The 23,632-nt window shown below is 36.8% G+C and overlaps 1 protein-coding gene across 1 annotated transcript in view; it reads left to right on the top strand.

Moving 5' to 3' along the window:
- NKAIN2 (sodium/potassium transporting ATPase interacting 2) overlaps positions 1 to 23,632 on the top strand; it is a 559,359-nt gene that overhangs the window by 286,227 nt on the left and 249,500 nt on the right. Inside the window, exon 3 of the mRNA XM_065680962.1 lies at positions 9,325 to 9,405. Within this exon, the coding sequence (XP_065537034.1) occupies positions 9,325 to 9,405 (81 nt within the window). The remainder of the gene's footprint in view (positions 1 to 9,324; positions 9,406 to 23,632) is intronic.

Genomic DNA, 23,632 nt, shown 5'->3' with positions numbered 1-23,632 from the left:
TTTCACAGTGAGAAAATCAGATGCAGTCAGAGAAATGCAAGTACTGTAGTTCTACCAGAAAAGAAGGAATTGGAGGTTGTGTCATGAATGAGAGAGACTTAAAGGCAGGAGTAAGAAACATTATGCTATTCTTTGATTGTATCACATTTAGGGAAATAGAATTTGGCCAATCTGTGTATATTAGGAGGGCTGGATTACAAAGTTACGTGATTATATCACCAGTATATTCTTAGAACTGAAAGAACCTCTTGCATACAATATCTTTAGCTAGTATTTTCTGGTGCAAGTTGAAAGTAAAGGAAAAGACAGATACTCCAAAAGAAGAGACTCTCTTTGTGTCCTGAGTAATACACAGAGCTAGGTATAAACCTTCCCAAGGAAGGCCATAATTCATCCAATAAACACACAAAGTGTAATGTGTTCTGGTGATTTGAATCAAGTCAGAGATTGATTGATTGATTGATTGATTGGTAAACTAGGAAGACATTTTTAGAATAGTACTTTCTTTGAATATCTGCAGTCTGTTTTCAGTGTGAAATTAATGTTTTTTAGATACAATCTTACATTTCTCTGAAGAAATTAGAAAATTAAGTCCATTTTGCATTTTATGCTCTTTTAACAAGAATGGTGTTTGCAGATCTACTTTTATTTTATTGTTGTGCCTTCCAATTTCTTTTTATCTCATTGACTATATTCAAGATTGAAAAAAAACGAAAAAGCTATGTTGTATTAAAATATATTGATCTTGCCAAGTCAAGCAGTCTTGCCAGTCAGATGTACCAGAAGGGAATAAAGGAAGGGGAAGTGTGTTCTTTGTCTTCCTGAATCTCCTACCTGTGGTTCATTAGCATCACTCCGTGAGTCAGTCACTTTATGTGGGCATGGTGATAATCTCACAGGTATGTATCCCTTACACAAGGAAGTTGCATCTGTGTGTTCACCATACAGTTTCATGAAGCTAGTTTTTGTGCCTCTAGAATTTGGCACCATTGCGCCATACTACAGTTAGCTCTACACAGTGTGCTAAATGAGGTTCTTCTAAGGGCAAACATTAACATGTTTGTCATCTCCAAAGAATGGGAAGTGACCCTTGCAATTGACTGGTACTCTCAAAACATCCATCAACCTCCCAGAAATAATGCTGCCAGCCAGTGACTTGTAAGTCCATGGTCTCTGTCCCTCAGCTGTGAAACACAAACTCACCTCGTATCTTAGCCTCCTCCCAGTTTTTTAACAAACTTTTGGAGTGGTCCTAGGAATTTTTGAAATCAGCTCAGAGATAAGAAAGCACCTGATAGTCTTCACTTATTTTTATTATGATAAACACACCTTTAGCTTCAATTTAATCTTTGAAATGTGAACACCAAAGCACAAACTGAAAGCCCTGTGAACTCAATAGGCAAGGTCCTCATGGCTTTGACTGTTGAAGTGTTACATCGAAGAAAATGAAGAGAAGAATACAGTACCTGGGCAGTTGAATGCAAACCTATTTTTATAAAAAAAAAAAAAAAAATCTTATTGTAAATGGCTTAGTTTTAGCAAGAATGTTGATGTATTCACTGAGGGAGATGGATTCCCTTTATAAATAGTTGCAGTTGGCACTCAAATACTGAGGCATCAATAAAAGAATCTAGATAAATGTCAGTAGAGTTCTGTTCCTAGCAACAGTATCTATTGATTTTTTTTTTTTTTTTTGCATTCTGTTAAAAATGAGCACTGAAAGAATCCTGAGTGTCCTGATTTGTATTTTTAATAGGGTTTTTAAAAAGGCACAGCTGCTAAAAACTCCATTAAAATAAACTGTTCAATGACTGAATTATAATCAAGATTTTTATTTCTGGGTGTTTCTGAAAAAGCCGGAGACACCAAGGAAACAGTCAATATGTATGTAGCTCCACCAATATGCTGATGTCTGAGGCAAATTATGGCTTCCCACCTTTCCAGTGAGAAGCCCTTCACATTAGATTACAGCAATAATATATTTCTGTTGTTTATTTTATCTGGACAAAACCACCTTGCCTTTCTCACTGCTCATTGTTCAATTCAACCAAGAGGGAGGGACAATGTTCCCACCCAGCTGTGTCTCTCAGCAGGTAGGTTCCTCCTAGGGCAGAGGGGTAGAAGAGGATCAGAACAACGCTATTTTAAGGTTCACTATTGCCTGACCAGCTGAAATTTTGTCTTGGAAAATAGAAATATTACTAGAATTCCAATATAAGGAAAGCATTTTGAGCTCTTTTAAAGTGATAATTGACTATATATCGTTTTCCTTAATTAGTAATTTCTGTTTTAAGAGACCTTATAACCTCTTACACAAATAAATAATGCTGAGAAAATAGGAAAATAACAGAAGAAAAATAGCGATCCGTCTGTGAATATATGCCTTTAGCTGGGTGGATATGTACTGTGATGTAGAAGGTTGGGTGTTCAGATATTTGAAGTTGCTTCCTGCTGGTAAATGTTTCATAACAAAGATTTGATCAAAAGAAATACAGGAATTGAATGATGAGTGAAGCCAAACCAATTAAATCTCTACTGCTAAGTCAAAAGGGGAAAAAAAAATAAAGGAAAAAAAATCCTATTAAAATTTCTGCCTTACCTTATTTCCTTTAGTACATAAAATGCATTTTTGTTGAAAAAAGTGTGAGCTTTAACTTATGAATGCAGAAAAAGCCAAAACAAACAAACAAGCAAAAAAAGTCATTTAGGGATCTGGAATATTTGTAGCACCCTAGTGTAACATTGACTGAACAATGCTGAAATATAAGTTACATGGTTCTGTGTGCTTACTTTATAGATTTTAACCCTAAAGAGCTGTGAATCCAAGAAAGAGAACATGAACCAATGAATGATTCAAGCATAAGCATTAATGTACCCTCAGTGTGTGTAGGGTACAAGAGACAGTAGTTCTCAGAAGGTGGCTCTTCAGCAGTCCTTTGAGGATATTTTACACTCATGACATTTAAATTGCTTTGTTCTTTTTTATTTATGTGGAAAAAAGGAAATGCATATCTGCATAGTTGCAGTATTAGTATCTTGTTTTTGATGTCACTGGTACAAGATTTTTAATGGGCTCTGTGACACTGGGAATTTTGCCTTGGAGGATTTTAGCTTTCCAAACAGCAAGGGTAGAGTGATCTGTGTCAGACAGTGAGAAATGAACAGAGCCCTGGAAGTACCTTTTCCTCTCAATTGACTGTAATGGGAATTGAGATACTGCTCAGAGGAGGACATCTGCATTGCAGACATCTAAATGTAGGCACATGGATACCACTCCGGCAGTAATGTGTTCTGTAGAAATTCAGCTTTTCTTCTGCAGAAGGAGTCAGAGATACTTCTTCAGGAAAGAAAAAAAAGTAAATCTCAGCCATGTGTTTTGGGCACAGCATAATTTTGGCACAGAAGAAAATGGAAATAAACCAGAAGAAGCCAAAAGAAAAAAGGAGCCTAGTGAGCTGTAAGTCCCTGGCTATGAGTAGATTGAGGGGTCACTGCACATCATAGCAATGTTCTGGGCTCTGTCCCTTCATCCATCTGTGACCTGATAAAAAGGTGCTTCAGCTTTCTTCCTGCCATTTATGCTTATGAATCCTTCCCACACAAATTAAGGGGCAAATAGAGTTAATACACTCCTATAAAGAATTAGGGCTTATAACTGAGCCCAAGCAGCTTGGAAGTTTATATATAACCAGTGGGTATATAGAAGCCTCTGGGAAGAAATTTTAAGCAGCACTTGCTCTATATCTGGAAGCAGTGATGCTCAGGAGTAAAAAGCCCAATCCAACAGTAATTTTCTGTTTGGTTGTGACCAGTTCTAATGCACTTGACAGTTCAGCAGCTTTCAGTCAGTTTTGGCAGAGAACACTAACTATTAAAGTGTAATTATAGAGGAATTACAGTATCAGAAAGATATTTTTATCTGAGGGAGCAAAGGGAAGGAGAAAAAACATTAATCTGTAATTGATGAAAGGCTGAAGAGACAAGGACTTGCAATGCGAAAAGTTAAAGGAATCCTTGATAAACACAAGCAAACAAACTAGACGTGAGACAGAAAAGTTCAGCAACTCAAAAATGGATCATAAAAATCAATTAACATTCATTTAGAAACAGAATTCACAATGATTGACAGTGCTTTGACACTGTAGCCATGACTGATTACAAATAAAATAATAATAATAATTAAGAAAAAAAGCAATACAATGTCTAAGTCAATGATACTAAGAATTCAGCCAAGCAAAACTAGTGCAGGCTGCATGCTGTGACAATGAACAAGCAATGAAAAAAATCTAGAGGATTACGACATACTACAAGAGCTTCACAGGTTGCACGAAGCCCTCTGCTGCCAGGAACATTCTTATTTGTTGTCCAAGCTACTGGTTTTGGCCCCAAGCCCTCTCCCATTGAGTCCAGGTAACTGGTGGGCAGGGAAGTCTTTAATCAGTATCATTAAAAGCAGAGCACAGTTGCTCTTTGTGTTAGGTTGCTGAGAGCAGCAGTTCTGCTTAAAACAGCTGGTCCTTGCACATTCAACAACTGAACCTCTGCTGGAAATGAATTTGGCTCCTGATCCTTCTTTGGAGTCAGGCTGTGGTTTCTGATCCTGCTCTGCTCTGGAGACTTCCTGCTGAGGTGTCCTGGTTTCTAGAGGCAGAACTTTTGCAGTTTGATACTGAGGAGGTCCAAACAGGCAACACCACAGGAGGTTATGACAAATAAACCATCGAGTTTGCTACCTAGGACCAGCAGACTCCACCAAATAGTTCTATTTCAGGGGTTTTTATTCAAAGGTAAGCAGAGCTGTAGGCACCTCAAAGATTAGTTGAATGTTATCAGTAAGTTCAAATAGTTTGTTGGTGCTAAGTATTCAGAATTACACTTGTTATCAGATTTGATAGGGAAAAGATAGGTTTGAAAATTGTATTTCTACGTGATGTATCTTCATAGGCAGAAAAAATTAGGGGAAAATAACTTTAGAAGCAAAGATAATAATTGTAGACAGTTGTCACTGTGTTATTGGAAAGAGGTGTTCTTTCCAGACATGCTGGGCTCAAGATAATCTTTGAACAACTCAAGTACTGCTGCCTAGGTAGCATAAACCATCACATTTTTAATTACTACAGCAAACATAGTAATTAAAATTTTAAAAATGCATTTAATCTCATTTTCCTGAAGGACGCATAGAAGGGTCTTGGGGCATAATATTTTCAAATTTGGATAATTCTGAAACTAAAATAGCACGTTTCTAAAAAAAAAAAAAAAAAAGAAAAGTAGCAAATCACAGCAATTCAATTGCTTTGAATTGCACAGGGTAATAATCTTGTAGGTCTGGAGACCTTGTATCCCTCAGTCAAGTCTGATTGTAATTGATTCACATATCCAAAAAGATTTTGGTAGCTAGAGAAATGCAAAGTGAAGTTCTGTGAAGAAAAAAAAATAAAATTAAATTTTAAATGTTCATAGCTATCAAGAGTTGCTCACTATTTGTACTTCAAAGGTGTGTGACATATTTCTCCTTCAGTCAAAGTGACAAGAGTATTAGATGTGAGTTCTGGTGACCAGGTTCATATCAAAGGCAGTAGTGGGCTACGTGGACCTTTGGTTCTTGTGCCCTTGTGACCTTTTCTTTTCTTTGGAATTAAGTCTATTCTTTTAATTTCTTTGATCTTCAGTTTCACTGTTAGTAAAATTGAGACAATGCAACTTAGCTAACTTTGAGAGAAGTGAGAAGAGGGATGTATGGGTTCTTACTACTTAGTATTTTATGTATGGATTCTTAGTTACAAGTATTTTGATATTTCAGTTTTTCCCATTCCCCAAGAAGAAAAGACTTCCTATATTAATTTGTTATGATTCATAGCAAATTTTCAAGCCTGTAACTGCACAGTATCAATAAATCATAAACTAGGTAATTCCTATAACTCTTCGTAGAGGGTTCTAAACTCATGTTTACTTGAAGAATGGTAAGCTCATTCTGCCATGTAAGAGCTGTATTTATATAGTCATTTTTACAAAACAAATATAAATTTTAAAAAGGAAACTTTTATTGATTGGCTACAACTTTGAAAAATGGCATTTAAATCTTTAGTCTTAGTTTTCCAGTTATTCCTCTTTCCAGTGTGGATTTCCATAAAAATAATAAGCCCTGTTGTCATTGCTATGCCTCCTGTCATCTCCTGCTTGGTCAAGTGTGGGTTCATCGAGGTTTTTGTATCGTTGATACATGAGTGCTGTAGCATTGTGATATCTTCTGTCAGAAAATGCAGCTGTCTTGAACTCCCACATATAAGAATTAAAAAAAACCCACAGCTATAGCCCTTTGAAGAACTCTTATAAAATGTGTTTCTAATTAGATACATAGAATAGAGAATACCAGAGGGATTTGTTCATTGTCACAGACCTTCAGAGCTGAATTTTCACAATTTGCTGAAGCACATAGACAACAAGAGGCATGTATAACTGCATGTGATGCAGAGATAAGACGTGCTAGATCTGAAACATCTGAAATAAGAAGCAGTGGGAAGCAGAAGCATCCTTGTATTTCAAGACAATTATACTCAGTGTTTACCTGCAGAATTCAGGCAGCAAACATAAAATATTTCAAAAGGAAGCAGGTTAAAACATACATTTAAAAGACATTTTAAAACCTTAAGCGTAGTCTAATAACAGCAGATGCTTCTTAAAAGAGTGTATCTAAAAATTAGATGAGTAATTTTTTTGGTTATAGACTAGGCAGTGGAAAGAGAAGTTTCATTTACTCATGTAAGCATAAGGCTCTCTTCTGGGATGAGCAACTCCAAAGTGCCTTGAAGTGTTCTGCTGGATGTGTTGTGTGCAGGGAGCTTTTTAATCAGCTGTTGCTCACATGCAGTGTAACAAGTTGTACCATGAACAGCCGATCTAACACCACCAAGTTTCCAGTGGCTGTCTTCCACACTTTTCCCCTGTTTTATCAGTGTTGACTGATAAAAGATGATCTTACAAGTCTTTCTTTGAATGAGGACTTAATAGAGTATCTCTTCCTATTTGTAGGCCTATTTTCCTGAAGCTTTTGTGAAAAAAATATCTTTAAGTTTTCAGGTCTTTTGTCTAGTTTGCTTAAAATTGTTCAGGGGCACAAAAGTTCTTTCAAGGGAACAGACATTGCACATGGATGTTACTTGCTTAAGTCTCGTTTCTTTGGGAAACCTGTATAAATGCAGTATTTAGAATTTTCAGTATAAGAAATACAATTATCATCATATGTCACAGTGGATACTTGTATTAACACCATCAGATTATCTCTGTACTTATATATAACATTAAAGTATTAAAATAATTTGCAAAACCTGGCAAGTTAAAAATTATGCAAAATTAGAAAGAAAATGCCAAATTAAGGGTATTGAATCTCTATTAATGTTTCCTTCTTTTGCTTTGGTAGTTATAGCACTCCACGTTATATGAAAAGCCAGATGTGCCATGAGTAATCTACAGGAAAATAAATGCTCAGTATACTTAATGTCCCAGAGTTGGGTTTAAAAAAGCTGAATGTGTTAAGTCCATGTATCTGTTGCTATGTTCCAAAGTTTTCTGAGCAGCCTATACTCAAAGAGTAGGTGTGAATTAGAAAGGCCATGAAATCTCAGTCCCTGGAGATAGTCAGATGTCAGCTGGAGAGATCACTGCACGACTTGGTCTGTGCTGGTCACGCTTTGAGCAGAGATCGGACTGGGTGGCCCAGAGAGTGCCTCCTGATCTAAGTAAATCTATGTTCTGTGACCAGATCTGTGGACCAGAAACAGCTGTCCTATAAAGCATATGTAATCTATATGCTTTAAATTACCTGAAAATGCTTCTGTGTAAAACAATTTGAGCCTTTAAAACTATGTGAGCTTCCATTAGGCCAAAACAGTATCACATTTCTTTAAAATCTGTACCTGGTCTACCTAATAGCTAGGCCAGTTAGCAATTACTTAGTTATCTACAAAAATAAGAAATCAGAACAGGCCTAAATTTTACTCATGTTGGATGTAGTCTCATTTTAGATCTTCTAGAAAAGGCCAGAATTTTACTATTTTCAGAGGATCTAGAAGATTATGTTGAAAATGGTATGAAATATCATAGACAGTGTGCTCAGTACTTCTGAGAGAAGTTAAAGAAGAATCCTACATAGGTTGTTAACGGATTTAGAGACAGATATGTGACAAACAATGGTTTGCCATGTTTTTTTTGTAAGGGATGGATAGTGTACAGTATAAAATATTGTCTGCTTATTCAGAAGGTGATATAGTACAGTGCTGTGCAGAAAACAGTGTTTTCTGATTTGGAAAAGTAGTTTAAAAATATTTAATCAGTACAGATTGGAGAAGAGGCAACAAAACACAAAGAGTATGTCTGTAAATACTTGAGAGAAATAAATGGGTTGATGATATAACAGGAGGAAATAGCCCTCAGCTATAACAGGTAGGGAATAGTGTTGTGACTGCTGTATTTCACACATATGCAGTGCCATGAGTCTGTGGAATGAAACTAACAAACATAATTCTACATTAGTAGAATTCAATTGTGAACAACTAGAGGATAGATAGAACAGCCATTAGAAAAACATTTGTAAATCCTAAGGTTTATTAGATGATGGAATTATTTGTCAAGGGAAGGTCTCAAGCATAAGAGTAACAACAGCAGGTCAAACTTTATTATACAAGATCCTCCAGTGTTATGTCAGGGGAATGTAGTTTCCAGTCCTAGTACATGAGGGCTTATGAATACAAAAAAGAAGTAAAGTAGGGGACAGGATAAAAGCAGGATAGAAAACATGTACTCCATTAGTCACATCAGATATCTGAATAAGAATTTGGCAGCCGCCAAGGAACAGATTTTGCTAAAGCATGAATACTTCTCCTATACACTGCAAAAAAAAAAAAAAAAAAACAAAAAAAACCAACAACCCAACCAAACAAAAATAATTGGCTATTTAAAATACAGTATGCCCATGAGGATGTTGAATTATGAATCATGCCTCAAAATGCCACAAAATATATTGATAAAGGCAGAAATACTGCAAACTAACCTATATATTCAAGTCTCAAATTCAGGTGTTAGATCTATCCACTGTTTTCTCAGATACAGATTTTCTGGTGTGACTGAGTACTCACCACATCACTCTGGATTGTGCCTGTGAAAGGGCAGAATTTATTCTTCATTCTCTTTCTTATGCAACATTTTTGTTCGTATGCACAATATATATAGTCTATATATATAGTTTTTTTTGTCTTGGATTGAACTAATAGCTTAATGTACTAAGATAACGAAATTATTAATGTACTATTTCTCTCTTCCTCACTGCAGTATGCTGTCTGGCTGGTCCTTTGGATTACATGGAACGTGTTTGTTATTTGCTTCTATTTGGAGGCTGGGGACCTTTCAAAGGTAATTACCGTTGGATAAATTTAAGCCATCAAGGCTTTGTTAACATGCCCCATTCAAAAGGCTGTGTTCTGTTTTACTCATCCTCTTAGTTTTAATAGAATGAAGGTAGTATGGTGGAGATTTGGAGTATTCTGGGTATGTTAGAAACTTTTAATCTAGACAGTAGTGAGCACATACTTTCTGGTGCCTGCAACAATAATGGTATATATTTTTTTAAAGAAAATTACCTCTTTCTGCCCCCTCAGTAATTTTGCAATGCAAATTTCACCTCTTATCAGAGACATTCCTTAGCAATTTTATTTTTTTTTTCTTAGTGATTCCTTTGTGATTGAATACAAAACAATACCCTCTCAAGGGTAAAAAAATATTTTTTGTACCATTTAGCTTGCTGTTAAATGGTGCTTAGCTGGATTCTTTTTAGGTGTCTTATACCATAGCACAGTAATTGTAAAACAAGGTGTCTTTCATTAAATTAAAATGTAAGCTGGGGTGCCAGAATAAATTGCCATTTGGATACAGCAGTGGTTTTTTAACTTTGTTCTTCTGGTAAGAATGTTATGATTGAACACTTGTACACAATAAAAACCCATAGGAAAAATACGTTTTCCAAAGAATGATGTATTTGTGGTGTTTTATTAACACTGTAAGTGAGAACACATGAAGTGGCAGTTGGTAATGGGCTCAAACCAGCATCTCAAACCAAAACTCTTACTTTCTGAGGTGATCCTGGAAGGCTGGCAATTTGTGGGATAAATGATTAGCAATAGTAACAAATTTTTTTGTTAAAGTATAAGCTTCAGCTGAGTCTAAATATTGCTCTCCTTACTGAGGTATGCTCACAATGGTGTGAGCTGACGATCAAGGAGAATCCCATATGTGAAAGAGATCAGATTCTCTTTTTTACTTGGAGATTTAATTGCTGTTTCTGATTAAAGGGAGTTTGGCCAAACTGTAAATTACAGATGTAATTCTCTGATCCTTTGTGAGTTACTGACATGTTATGATGCAGAAAATTGAACACAATTATAGGAAGTAAGGCAAAGATACTTCCTTACCTGTATTTTCTCTCAAATCACCCCCAAAGTACAAAAAATACTAAACTTGGATATTTCATCCCCACGTATTCTGTTTCTTCAAAAGATGCTGACTTCAAAAGGATCAGAGTTTCATTTCCTGAGGTTGTGAAGCAATTTTCTGCTGGTAAAACGTTACACTTGCTGGGTTTTATATCTTCAGACAGAACCAATATCATTAAAAGATTGGCAAAAACATAGTAAATAAAAGGACTTGCATAGTATCTTTTATTTGGTTAAAATGCTTTCTGTATTGCTAAGTGAACTAATATTTAAACCTGGCACCTGTCATACAATTATACTCAACCCAATCTATTCCTCTTTTCACTTGCTTGTTTCAGCCACCTGTATTTGTAAATGTCTAAATGTTGAGATGCTTATAGTGTCTGGGGAAGTGAAATGGGGTGGGAAGGAAGAAAGGCAAAGCAGCTATTTGAGCATTGTGTTTTAATGGGTATGAAAACAGCTTAAGTAAGCACTAGTTAAAATAAAGATGGGCCAAAACCAGTATCTAAGCCTGGAACTAATTTTTTTCTGAAGTCTAGGGCTGTGTCATCTAAAGTGTTTCCCAACCACCCGTATGTTTCAGCCTTATGTCTGGATGCAGTTAAAATTTTTATTTTTTTCTTAAGAGATATTATTTGTTGTAGTTATATGATCTGCCTTGAAATACCCAGTAGAGTATATTCCTTCCGTTTGAGCTGTTTTTGAGACCAACAGCATTTGGTAAATTGAGGGAGAAAAGGAAAAGTTCTTATGAAAGGGATTTATTAAATAGCAATGGATAGACTCATTTACTACAAAAGGTCTAATTCGCAAATGGGACATCACCCTCCTCTCCTTTCCCTTTCAACTGTGAATGGTACATCAAAACTTTGCCACATGATCAAGTCTTCTGCAAGACCTAGGGCCTAGAAATTCTATTCTAGAAAATCTGTTGGAAAGATACCCAGCTGTTTGGGTGAATGAAACTTACCCTCCTGTTCTAAATCCTTCAGAGGCTCCAACTGCTTTATAGATACAAAGACCTATTTACAAAATGGATCATTTTAAGTTTTATGTCTCCCAGTCACATTCATACATCTGAAGCTGAATCTTCTTTATTATTTATAAATTCATCTGGGAATAACTGCAACTTCAAATCTGTAATGATACTCTTGTGTATTTTTTTTGTGTGTTTGGAATGGCTTCCTTTTTTTGAAGAAAGCTCTGGGTCTGAATTGGTCCTAAATAGAGAATAAAAAATAACCTTTGGATAAGTACCAGAGGGATGCCTCTGAGGTTGTAAACCATGAGAGAAGATCATGTGCAGCATGGCTTTAGGAATTAATAGGTTAAAATTACAACCTAATAATAGTTCAGCTGGGTATAGTTCATTTTTGTGTGTGTTATTTATGACTTTCCACCAAATAAAAGAGAAGCTTTTGAGTTTGTTTTTTTTTAAGTTTTGAGAACAGTTTTTATTCTGTGCATACATACATCCATTTTTCCATCATCATCTTCTGACACAATGGAGAGGACATGTTTCAATTGTTAATACACCTTATTACAAAAGGCTTGCTAGCTTCATCCTTCTTTTTATTTTAGTTGTGGGTGTGGAGGTCATGACATTTTTTTCAGCTTCTCTTTATTGCACTGAAACAGGCCTTCAAAGACTCAGAAAATTTTAAAATGAGGTAATCATCTCTGAAGAGACTGAGGAGACTCAAGGATTATTAGTGAATAGCCATGCAAATCTGTTTGCGTTATACACCATTGCAATCGTATATATCTTGTGGAAAATGGCATCACACTAAGTATTTTCTGTCCTTGAGGCATGGTTGTCTTTGCTGAAACTCTTTCACAGCAAGCTGGATTATTTATGACTTTGTAACAAAGAGTAAGTGTAGTCACTTGTTCTTAACCTTGTTATGTGGATCTGTGAATGAATGCCTAGAAAACTTCTCAGACTTACTTTTCAGTATTACTTTATAATAATATTTAATTAGCCTGGGTGTTGTTTTGCTTGCTGGTGTGTGCCCTACTCTGTAAGTAGCACTTTAAGGTTTCAGAAGTGGTAATATTTATTCTGGCCTCTGGCTAAGCAAATGTAGCATAAATCATAACCTTATGTCTTGAATGAGCCACATCTGGAGTATACTGGTGAAACAAAAGGGGAATGTAATAAAAAGCATCTCTGAGAAAATGTAATATTTCAGTGATTTGTTTAAATATATCAAGAAAAGACCCAAGGAACTACATTCAGCTATGTCAGGGAAAAAAAGAAAAAGAAAAAAAAGACAAAAGCAGTCTGTTTATAATTTTTTACTCCTTCAGACAAAATTCCCATTTACTTCTGTGGAACTCAACTGCAACCTCTGAATTAAGACCCTCAGTAGAAAGAGTGCTGCAATTGGTCTTGTAATGAAGAAACAGCACTCTTGCTTCAAGGCATTTAGAAGCTTTTCCTAATGATATCTAAGGATCCTACAAGTGGAACAGAAGCAGAATAAGAACTATCAAACTCCCATTTTCAGTTTAAAAATGCATAGATGTTTTTTCACTGCAAAAAAATGCATGGTTGAGGTTGCACTGGTCCCATCATAAGAGTGGGAGCATAGAGATGCTGCTGCTGTCACTTCCTGGAAGTCAAGGAGGAGGCTGGACTTCGGTGCTGAATGAGGGGGACCAGCTAGGGTCCAAAGCAGCCCTTGCAGTCCCAGCCTTCTGCCAGTACATTTGGTTCTCCTTGCATGCAACCCTACTTGTGTGAGCAGATATCAGAGCTCCCCTCTCAGTTTTACCTGGCTGATCTCCAGTATCACTTTGCTGTAGTCACTACAGTACTATGTGAATTTGAACAAGAATACACTTTTTGAAAACTCGTTTTAACTGTCAAAATTGAGTTAGAAACTGTGCCATATTTGACATTTTCCTTATGGTTGCATACAAAGGTTACATTTAATAAATTAAATCTTAAGGTTGTACTTGTATGTCTTTTAACACAAAAATTAGGTATTTGAAAGTCAAAAGCTCCAGTGTCATGAAATGCCAGAATTAAGGTGGTTTGTATAATTTAGCTCTTTTTGTGCGTTCATTTTACATAACTTTTAATTGTGCAGTCACAGCTGGGTTTTTCTTGTTGTGGGTTTTTTTTCCTTCAGAGTCTTTTCCTTAATGTCTGTACAGAATGGCCTATTTTGGAGATTAATTAGGTTTGGGAACTGAGCGGGGCTGCCATACTGGATCGCACTCTATTTATTGCATAGTCAGAAAAAGCTTAAGAGGAAGATAAAAAGAATAATTGTGCTTTTCTTACAATGTGTGGCCATTACATATTTTGTTTTCTGCTCATTGGCTATTATGTAATTAATTTCCATACTTCATATAAGTAAATCTGGTACTTCAACTCTGCTCTGAAAACACATAGAATAATACTGTGAAAGCTTATGTACAGAACCGTGGCACCTAAGCACAGTGGTGATTGAATGTACATTGCTCACCATGTGTAGTGAAAGTGCAGTTTCTCATTAATTTAACACTCATTCTACAGATCTGAATTGCAAGCTACTGTTCTTTAAAAAAAAAAAAAAAGAAAAAAAAACGAAAAAACAGGCGCTGTTTTCATTCAGATGTAGCTACTTTATTTCCTGTATTGTCCTGAGCTGCAACAGAGGGAACATGAAGGAATAGGAGAGATTAAAAAATCCCACTTATTTGAAATTACTAAATATGATACAAAGAACTGAATGTATTGTAGCTATTAAAATATAAACTAAAGAGAAATATTCAATCAGATTGTTTTCTGCCAGAAGTTTTAAGGGAAATCAAGTGTTTCTGTATGTATTTTCTTTTACCTACCCCAAATATCTGCAAATAAAAGACACACAAAATCACAGAGTAGTTCATGTTGATAAAGACATCTCAAGGTCACTTAATCCAGTCTCCTGCTCAGAGCAGCACCAACTTCAAAGTTAGATCAGATTGCTCAGAGTTTCAGCCAATCAAGTTTAAATAGTCTCCAAGGATGGAAATTTTACAACCTCTTTAGATCTTAACCATTCTCATTGTGAAAAATCTTCTCCTGTTATGCAGTTGAAAATTCCATTGCTGAAATCTGTGTCTGCCTCTTGTCCTTTCACTGCATACCTCTCAGAAGAATCGTGCTTTATCTTTTCTAACACTCCCTTTAAGCTTTTAACTGCAGTTGAGTACTTAAGCTTTCTTTTTCCTCCTTCTGTAGTTAAATTCCTATTCCAACCACCCACAACTTATTGCACCTCGCATGAAAAAAAGGTAATTATCATGTAATAAATAATCAGTTCACTTTTCACAATTTTGAATTCTTTACTGTGGAAGGAAAATGAAGGGTCTTCACTTATATGTAAAACTATGTGGTATCTTTAGTATAATGCAGAAAGATGAGGGTTATCCTTGCTGTCTAAAAGTACTAACAGATTCAAAAAGAATTAGAATCCTTTAATTCAAAGACAATTAAATTTATATGAACATTTTAAGTGCCTGATATTGAATTTCGGGAAATTTAGTTGCCTAAATTATATTTTGCCTGCATGTAAAGCTTGCAGTCAGATAAAATAGTGAAAATGTGTAACTCTTCCACTTTCCTGGTGAGGCAAGTATGAACCAGGAAGGCTAACAAAAACTAACTGGTAGTGATCAGGCAGAAGGCAAAATAATGGCATTGCTGGGGAATAACTCTGGGGAGAGAGAGGCAGTTCTGGGAGTGCAGAGGAACTACTGAAGAAATGAAGGTTTAGGGAGAGAGTTTGCTGCTATTTTATTATCTGCAGGTATTGCCCACTCTGTGGCTAAAATGCAAGTTCGACTGTTTTCCACATCATGGAAGCAGAGTGATAAAGACAAATGTAAGAAATCATAGAAGTGGAATTCCCCAACTGTCCATATACACTGTGATTAATATCAGTGTTTTCATATTCATAGTGATGGTTCATAGTAAAGTAAGGCCAGAAGGGACTTCAGGATATGGTCAGTCCATTCTCCTACCTCCAGCCAGGCTCAGCAACCACCTGGAACTGTGGGAGAGCATCTGATGCAAAAGATCTTAAGGAAGAAATGAACAGTTTAGAAATCCACCCTGTCCTGGGTTCAGCAGTAGCAGTCATATTTTTCTCTTTCTTAGTAGCTTTCAGCCTGGGAACAGAGCTGATAACACCAGTGTTTTTAGTTACCACTCAAATGTTTTAGTCTGACCAAGGACTTTGTGAGTCTCATGCTCTGCCAGGGAGGAGGGGAAGCCAAGAGGAAGCAGAGACAGGACACCTGACCCAAACTAGCCAAAGAGGTATTCCATACCACAGCATGTCATGCCCAGGATGTAACTGAGGGTTACCCGGAAGGGCTAGGGGACTGCAGGGTTGGACGAGGTATCGGTCAGTGCTTGGCCAGGCGGGGTGGGGCGAGTTATCAGTTGGCGGGTGGTGAGGTGCTGTCTTCTCTTCCCTTGTTATTTCCCTTATCATTATTATCATTGGTGGTAGCAGTAGTGATTTGTGTTATACCTTAGTTACTGGACCGTTCTTATCTCAACCCGTGGGAGTTACATTCTTTTGATTCTCCTCCCCATCCCTCCGGGAGCAGGGGGAGGGCAAGAAGGGGGGGGGGGGGGGCGGCGGGGAGTGAGAGAGCGACTGCGTGATTTATGGCTGACCGTGTTTAAACCACGACAACCCACTCCTGACATTCATGCATGAACAAGTTTTCACGACTGATAAATTCAGCTTTCCTTTGTTAACCTGAGATGTTAGTCCAGGATGTATGGCTGGCTTTTAGTGGCTGTAGTGTAGTCTATCCCTTCTCTTTTCCTTTTCCACTGGATGACACTAATGGGAAGAGGAAGATGCAGCAATGATTGTAGCACTTCCTGCCGAAGGACAAATTAATGCAGCCCTGCATTGCTGGTGGAAATAAATGGAAGAGGTGGGATGAAACATGAAGCCACATTTCTTCCTATCATTCTCATTTGTCTCCACCATGTTATCCAGCAAAATTATAAGGACAAACCAGACATAGGCACCTTTTTCACTTGAATATCCCAACGTTGGCAAGCACACATCTACCTAGGCATCTGACTTTCACATAGCACTGCTCAGTTTGATACCTAGTTGCTCTGAAATGCAGTTTATATCCATATGCAAATTAAGTGCAATAATGTAAATTACTTCAGGATATGATTTGCATAGCTTGTCATTCATGATGCTTAAAAACCATGCTGGCTATGAGTGCTGAACACTTCATGCAGCTAATATACTCTGATTTTTTAAAGGGGCAGCTTGATAACTAGACACAGCTGATGTAAGAAGGAAATAAAAGAAATGGTTCGTTCATCTTCAGCGTAACTCAGATGTAACAAAGCAATTAACTTGGTAACAAGATTGAACTTAGACTAGTTACACATTAATTCTATATTACTTTGTGCCCATTAGTATAATCATTACACTGCTTTGATTCCACATTTACTAATTATTTTCGTAAGGTAGTGGTCGTTAACAGTTAAATGTCAATGTTGCACATACTGTAATAAGACAACCTGCAGGATGTTTGATTTTCAACATATTACCTTCCTTGGATGTTGTTTTAACAGATGTCCTGTTAAGATAACAGAGAAATTAAATTAGTTTTCAACTCAAAGCATCTGGTTAACTTTGTGAGTAAATGCCTCTGAGCGGTACATCTGACCAGGGTTTTCAGATAAATAGCTATCAGAATGTTTTAAGTAAATGACTTTATTTTTTCACTTCTATTACTCAGGGCAGATTTGACATGCTTGATCATATATCTAACAGATGAAAACTGAAATAGTGCTGGCAGCCAGCAGTGTTAGGTTATTCTGAGGGTAGTTTCATGGGTAGATACTATTAAGCATGCTTATGGTTTCAGATAATTTAGTTTTGCAGCAATTTTTTAAACTTCCAGCTTTACTAGCTGAAAGATAACTGTTTATAAATTTTAACTGTTTACTACTGTAGGCGTAGCATATGGTGGAAGACATTTAGATAAAAGTAGAATTTTTCATCTCTTTAATGGTGAAGCAAATTGTAGTAGGAAATCATTCAAACTATAGAAAAATATGAAATATGTTTGTATAGATTTTGCTTATTGTACAAAGTTTATCTTTTAATATTCAGAGCTATGTTTTGTTGAGTTCGTGAATAAGCATACATCTGCATATTAATTTATATATGCACACTTTTCCTGTAATCTAATAGTTATGCACTGAATAAAGGAACACATGAATATGAGGGAAGGGATGCCATCCAGAGGGACCTTGACACACTTGAGAGGTAGGCCAATGCCAGCCTTATTCAACAAGTTCAACAAGACCAAGTGCAAGGTCCTGCGCCTAAGGCAGGGCAATCCCAACCACAACTACAGGCTGGGAGGAGGAGTGATTCTCTGCAGCCCTGGGGAGAAGGACTCGAAGGTGCTGATTGACAAGAAGCTCAGCATGACCCAGCAGTGTGTGCTGGCAGCCCAGAAAGCCATCTGTGTCCAGGGCTGCATCAAAAGGAACATGGCCAGCAGGCCAAGGGAGGTGATCCTGCCCATCTACTCCGCTCTTGTGAGGCCCCACCTGCAGTACTGCATCCATCTCTAGGGCCTCCAACACAAGAGGGATGTGGAGCTGCTCAAGTGAGTCCAGAGAAGGGCCATGAAGATGATCCAAGGGTTGAAGCATCTCTCCTATAAAGGCACTTTGAGACAGTTGGGCTTGTTCAGCCTGGAGAAGGGATCAGGGAGACAGAGCAGCCTTCCAGTATCTAAAGGGCACTCACAAGAAATCCGGAGAGGGACTTTTTGCAAGGGCATGTAGGACAAGGGGGGATGGCTTTAAACTGTCAAGAAGGTAGATTCAGATTATGTATGAGGAGGAAGTTCTTTACTGTGAGGGTGGTGAGACAATGGCGAAGGTTGCCCAGAGGCACTGTGGCTGCCCCATCCCTGGAAGTTGTCACAATCAGGTTGGATGGGCTTTGAGCAACCTGGTCTAGTGGAAGGAGCCCCTGCTTACGGCAGAGGGTTACAACTAGATGATCTTTAAGGTCCCTTCCAATCCAAACCATTCTATGATTCTGTGTTTCTGTAAATCTAAGTAAGTGTAGGGACTGATCAGATGATAATTCTACATGATAATTCTACATATGTGCGTACATATTATATAGATATCATAGATGAGTCTACATATATGTTAAGTACCTTAGCTGTACTGTTAAGATCGTTAAGCACATATTTTAATATATGACTTGAAACAGCATATATCACATGCAGATTTTGGCATATGTCTGAAGGCAGTAGCATGGATATTTCTGCAAGTCTTTCAAATGCTATGGCCAACACAGTGCAGAAGAACCAAATACATACTTATGAGATTTCTTTTAAATATTTATTAATTACATTGCAGTACCATCTAGTGGCCCCAACTTGATATCAGGGTGCCATTATGCTATGAGCCCTCGATGCAGATAATACAAATAGAGCCTGTCCTAAATGGTGCATAGTCATAGTATGTGATGAAACAGAACAAGAAGTGGTAACCAGCAAATAGGAGACTGCACGGATAATGCAGACACATGTTGTATCTTTGAAATTCTTCATGAAGTCTCAACTTTCTCAGCACGTTCTCCATGTTTCTCATCCCCATGGGGATGGATAGGCAAGTGACACAAGCCCTACTTTGACTGGGCAGCTTTCCTGGTTCCCCTCCATAAGGAAATCACTTCTGAATGCTATAGTGAACCATTGCTAGCAATTGTTTAAGCACTAATGAAAAAAAATTGATTTTGCTTAAAATTAAAAACTAGAAGATAAATTTATTTCCAGTGAAGCAGGTACACAGAAGATCAGAAGGCGTGTTTGCTATGACAGCTCTTCTGGGGAGTTGTCTATGCCTCTCATAGGCAGTTTCTCATGGGTATATAAATCAGACTCTGGAGTTGTTTAGGGACAAAGGCTGAAGGGTTATGTACCATAGTTGAAAGGTGGGGGGTGGTCTGCCAGAGCACCCGCTCATCTTTTGCCAAAGTATGAAAGCATCCAAAAATATATTCCACTTTTTAAAACCAAGTTAAATTTCACTGTCTTATGGTGTCAGCTTTTTTTTTTTTCATTATTTATTCTTTTTGAGTACTTATGCAACAGTTAGTCCTTAACAATCTGTTGTTATCAATGCAAGTTCATTGGGTAGAATACACTTTCTTCACATTTACTTTTTCTCTAAGTATAAATCGCCTTCTAATTATAATCTATCATATAAGCTCCATCTTCTGAGCCAGGGGTCTACCAGAAATTTCAAGGCAACACTAAGCCCATATACAGTTCCTGAGTAGCTTTATATTACTTTTAATGCCTGAATGAAACCATTCCGATCCTTATGTCACTTAATATTATGCCAGTGTTAATCCAGTAGGAAATAAAAATTCCGTATTGCCTTCAGCATCTTTTCACATATTAATAAGCATTTATTGAAATGCGGAAAGTAACGTGAGCTGTGAAGAATTCTCTTTTTTTGATCCTGTTTAGTATTGTCCCCATCCCACAGAATAGTGTGACTGCAGCCAACAAGCATTGCAGTGTCATTTTTACCATACTCCTTTCTCACCACCGTGAGCAACAAGCTCACAAACCGTAAGGCCATGCACTGAAAATGGCTGCAGTGGCTGATCATCTCTTACAGGAGCTCCTCATAAAGCTCTGTAAAGTTTTTGCAGTTGCCCTTCTGCTGCAGTTTTCACTCCCGTGGCCCTGCAAGAGAACTGAAGCACTTAAGCATTCATGGTCTGTCTGTGGGCTAAAATATGCAGGTGTATTTTAAGCGACTGAGCAGACACATATGTTCTTACTCACACGCACAACACACTAGAGGAGGTGAGTAGCTCCTATAGAAGACACTAATAAAAACTAAGAAGACGCTAATATGTTCAGACTGTCACAAATAATTCAAAGTGAATGTCTGTCTTAGCCACAGAGCCATGCTATGCTTTTTGCACCCCAAGAGAATTTACACTCACTAGATAAATCTCCTTAAACATTTAAACAGATACCTCCAGAAATGTGGTGCAATGTAACTATTTGAGATACAACAGAAATTAATTTTTCCTCCTGTAAAATTGCTACCTCAAAACTATAATTAATTTTAAATATTAGTAATTTTTTCTTGTTATTTTCTTCCTTTCTCATTCCAATGAAAGAAATATTTCCCAAACTCCTGCTGAAAGGCAGCAGTCCATGATATATGGAAAAGTGAATTAAATTATGTCAACTTAGATAACTCTGTAGAATCTGAAGCTTTTGAGATTCTAACTCTGCATTTTCCATGGTTGACAAAAAATAATGGGGTTCAAAGCATGAGATGTTTCTTAAAACCACAACTTCTGGCTGTTGTGTTTGCCTTCCTGAATTCTGTGATTTTAATAAAAAAAAAAAAAAGTTATGTGCTCAGACAGCTGTTTTGAAGAAGAGGTTACAGGAGCACTTAGTAACAACAGTCTATGATACTATATAATAAGATTTTTTTCTCTTCATTAGCATATACAACCTGCTACAGGAATGAGAATATAATGAGAATTGCCAGACTCTTGGGTTTTCACACTTGGAAATGGTGTAAAGTACAAATTTGAAGTAATTTGGCTTCTTTCAAGAAATGTCTCTCTCCACATAGTGAAAGCAGGAGCTTGTAAAAGACTATGGAGACTTAACTTTGATGTTATATTTCTGGCTAAACATATCGAGGAGATAATACTACTTATCCTGATTCAGGTCTCAAAGTGAAAATGAGTGTAGCAATCTAACTTATCTTTAGAGGATGTTTGTCTGTGTTACAGTATGTAGCATTAATGATAGATTCTACAGAGTAGAGTTGCTTCTATATGAAACATCGCTGAAGAGTAAAGTTTATTGAGAGAGAAATTTGTTTGATCCTGTACCCATTATGTTTAGCTTTAGGCACAAGCACAAAAATCTGTCTTTTAAAAAGAGTATATAAAAAATAATATAACTTTTTTACACTGGCATTTAAAACAGTACTCCTTTGTCTTCTGTCATAAAGAAGCATGTTTTGAAAGTTGATACAAGTTCCATATGCTTCATGTCTCATATAGAGGTGGTGCAAAGTATCACAAGCGTTAAGTAGCAAGTTGCATATAAGTAGAATGTTATTACTCATATAACTTAGGTCTTTGATAACTCAAACTCTGAAAATTATTTTCACATAATATTCAAGTATTCTGCTATTTATTTAAGATGGTGGGCTATAGGCAAGAAAACATGGACTCAAGGAAACCAGCAAGCCACTGTGATTCCAGAGGCTGATGATGTGTCTGGCTCCTTCTCAACAGAACATGTGACTGTGTGCATACCCATGTGACGTGTCCCTTCCCATGTGTAATTCTTCAGTCTCTCTCACTCCTTTTTACACTTTGCCTGTTGGGCTGAAGCATTCTTTGGAGATCCCTGCTTCTCTTCCCAGAGTGCCAACATAGATCAGAGTAGATACCTGACTAGCAGACAGCTAAAGTTAAATGAGCTGAATCCAACGCTAAGTGCTTATCACCCATTGAATTCATGGTAATTAAGCACAACAGGATGCCTTCCTTAACACCAAGTTCCTTACATATTTAAAAATCTGGTGCCATGGAGCCTAAATTGTATTTAAATTGGAATTTGAGTGTTTAGTCTGCTGAAAATGGGGTTTGAGTTCTAGCAGAAAATTCCTTATGCTTTTTTAAAAATCGTGTTTCACTGATTCGCCTTCAAGAAAAGGAGAAAGAATGGCAATAGTAGAGTTTTCGTTTATAAACATGCCGAAAAACTGCTTCGCGTTTTCAGGTGGAGTTGCATAGTTTATTTGATTCTCCTCCTTCACTGATTATCATTTTGGTGCAAAGTAAGCCAGTGGTGCTGCACATGAAATAAATTGAAAATCTGCCTACCATGTCCATGAAACAATGTGAGTCACTTTTGAAAACCTTATACAAAAAGTCATACCAACATGCAAATGAATAATAAGCATTTAGGTTTTCAGTTCAGAGCACGATTTACTTGAATTTCAAAGCCTGAGATCCTTAAAAAAGCAAATGAAGTAAGCTTATGCTTCAAAGCAAAGAGCAATGTCAAGAATTTGTGGCTCTGTATTGATTGGTAGTATAGAAGACACTTATAACAAGAAAAATGGAAGGACTACATGAAAAATTCAAAGCAAAAGGTCTGATCTGAAGCATTCTGATCCTGAGCAGGGGATATGTATTCAGCCTACTTAAAAATTTAAGGGTATATTTTTATTAATGGCTGTTTCTTTTCTGTAGCATTTTCTGTGTGATAGGCTTCATGGTACATGTTAGATACAGTAAAAAAGGGGAAAAGGCAAACTGTTGAATATGTAAATATTTGGCAAAGGAATATTTTATTTTACTTCTTTATAATAAACTATTAAACTGTAGAAATACGTCCTGTATTTTATACATAGAAAGTCACATGGCACTGTGTTAAGTATAAAGTCCTTTGGGATGATGATTTATTTGATCATTAGAATGAAAAAGAAAAAAAATAAAAGCAAATTGCATATTCCTTTGTTGCTGATGTATTTAGAAAGATATACCCATGATTCCAGAATGTTCTGTCTCGTTTGCTCCTCTACTTATATATTGCTAAATTGCCTGTAGTTGATTTATAGAAACATAAAGAGGAAAGTGATCTCTTCATAATATTTCTTGCACATAGAAATAATATTTAATCATATTTAACCTTTTATACTTGGTTAGCTAAGTGTTTCTGTTAGCTTTTTTAAACTAACAAAATGGGTTGAGTGCCATTACCAAGTAGCCTGGTTTTGCATGCCAGAAGCTTTTCCTAGTATCCTACCAAAATTATTTTACTGAACATCTTTTACCTTTCCTGAACAGGCGGGACAAACATTCTCATTATACCATCTAAATACTGAAAGGTATTTATCATGATGGTTCTTCATTTTTTGATCTTCTCTAGGCAAAGTAGATATATTTCTTTCATGTTTCCTTATTGCTTATATTTTCTAGGTCTTATTGTTTTCCTCTAAATTTTTTCCATAGACTCTGTAGGTTTATTAGCGTGAAGTACAAAAAAAACTCCAAGCAAACAAGATAGTCCAGCTGAGACCTCACCAG

The sequence above is a fragment of the Lathamus discolor genome, chromosome 5 (genome assembly GCF_037157495.1).
Source record: "Lathamus discolor isolate bLatDis1 chromosome 5, bLatDis1.hap1, whole genome shotgun sequence".
NCBI classification, from domain to species: Eukaryota; Metazoa; Chordata; class Aves; order Psittaciformes; family Psittacidae; genus Lathamus; species Lathamus discolor.
This window is presented reverse-complemented; position numbering and strand designations above follow the sequence as displayed.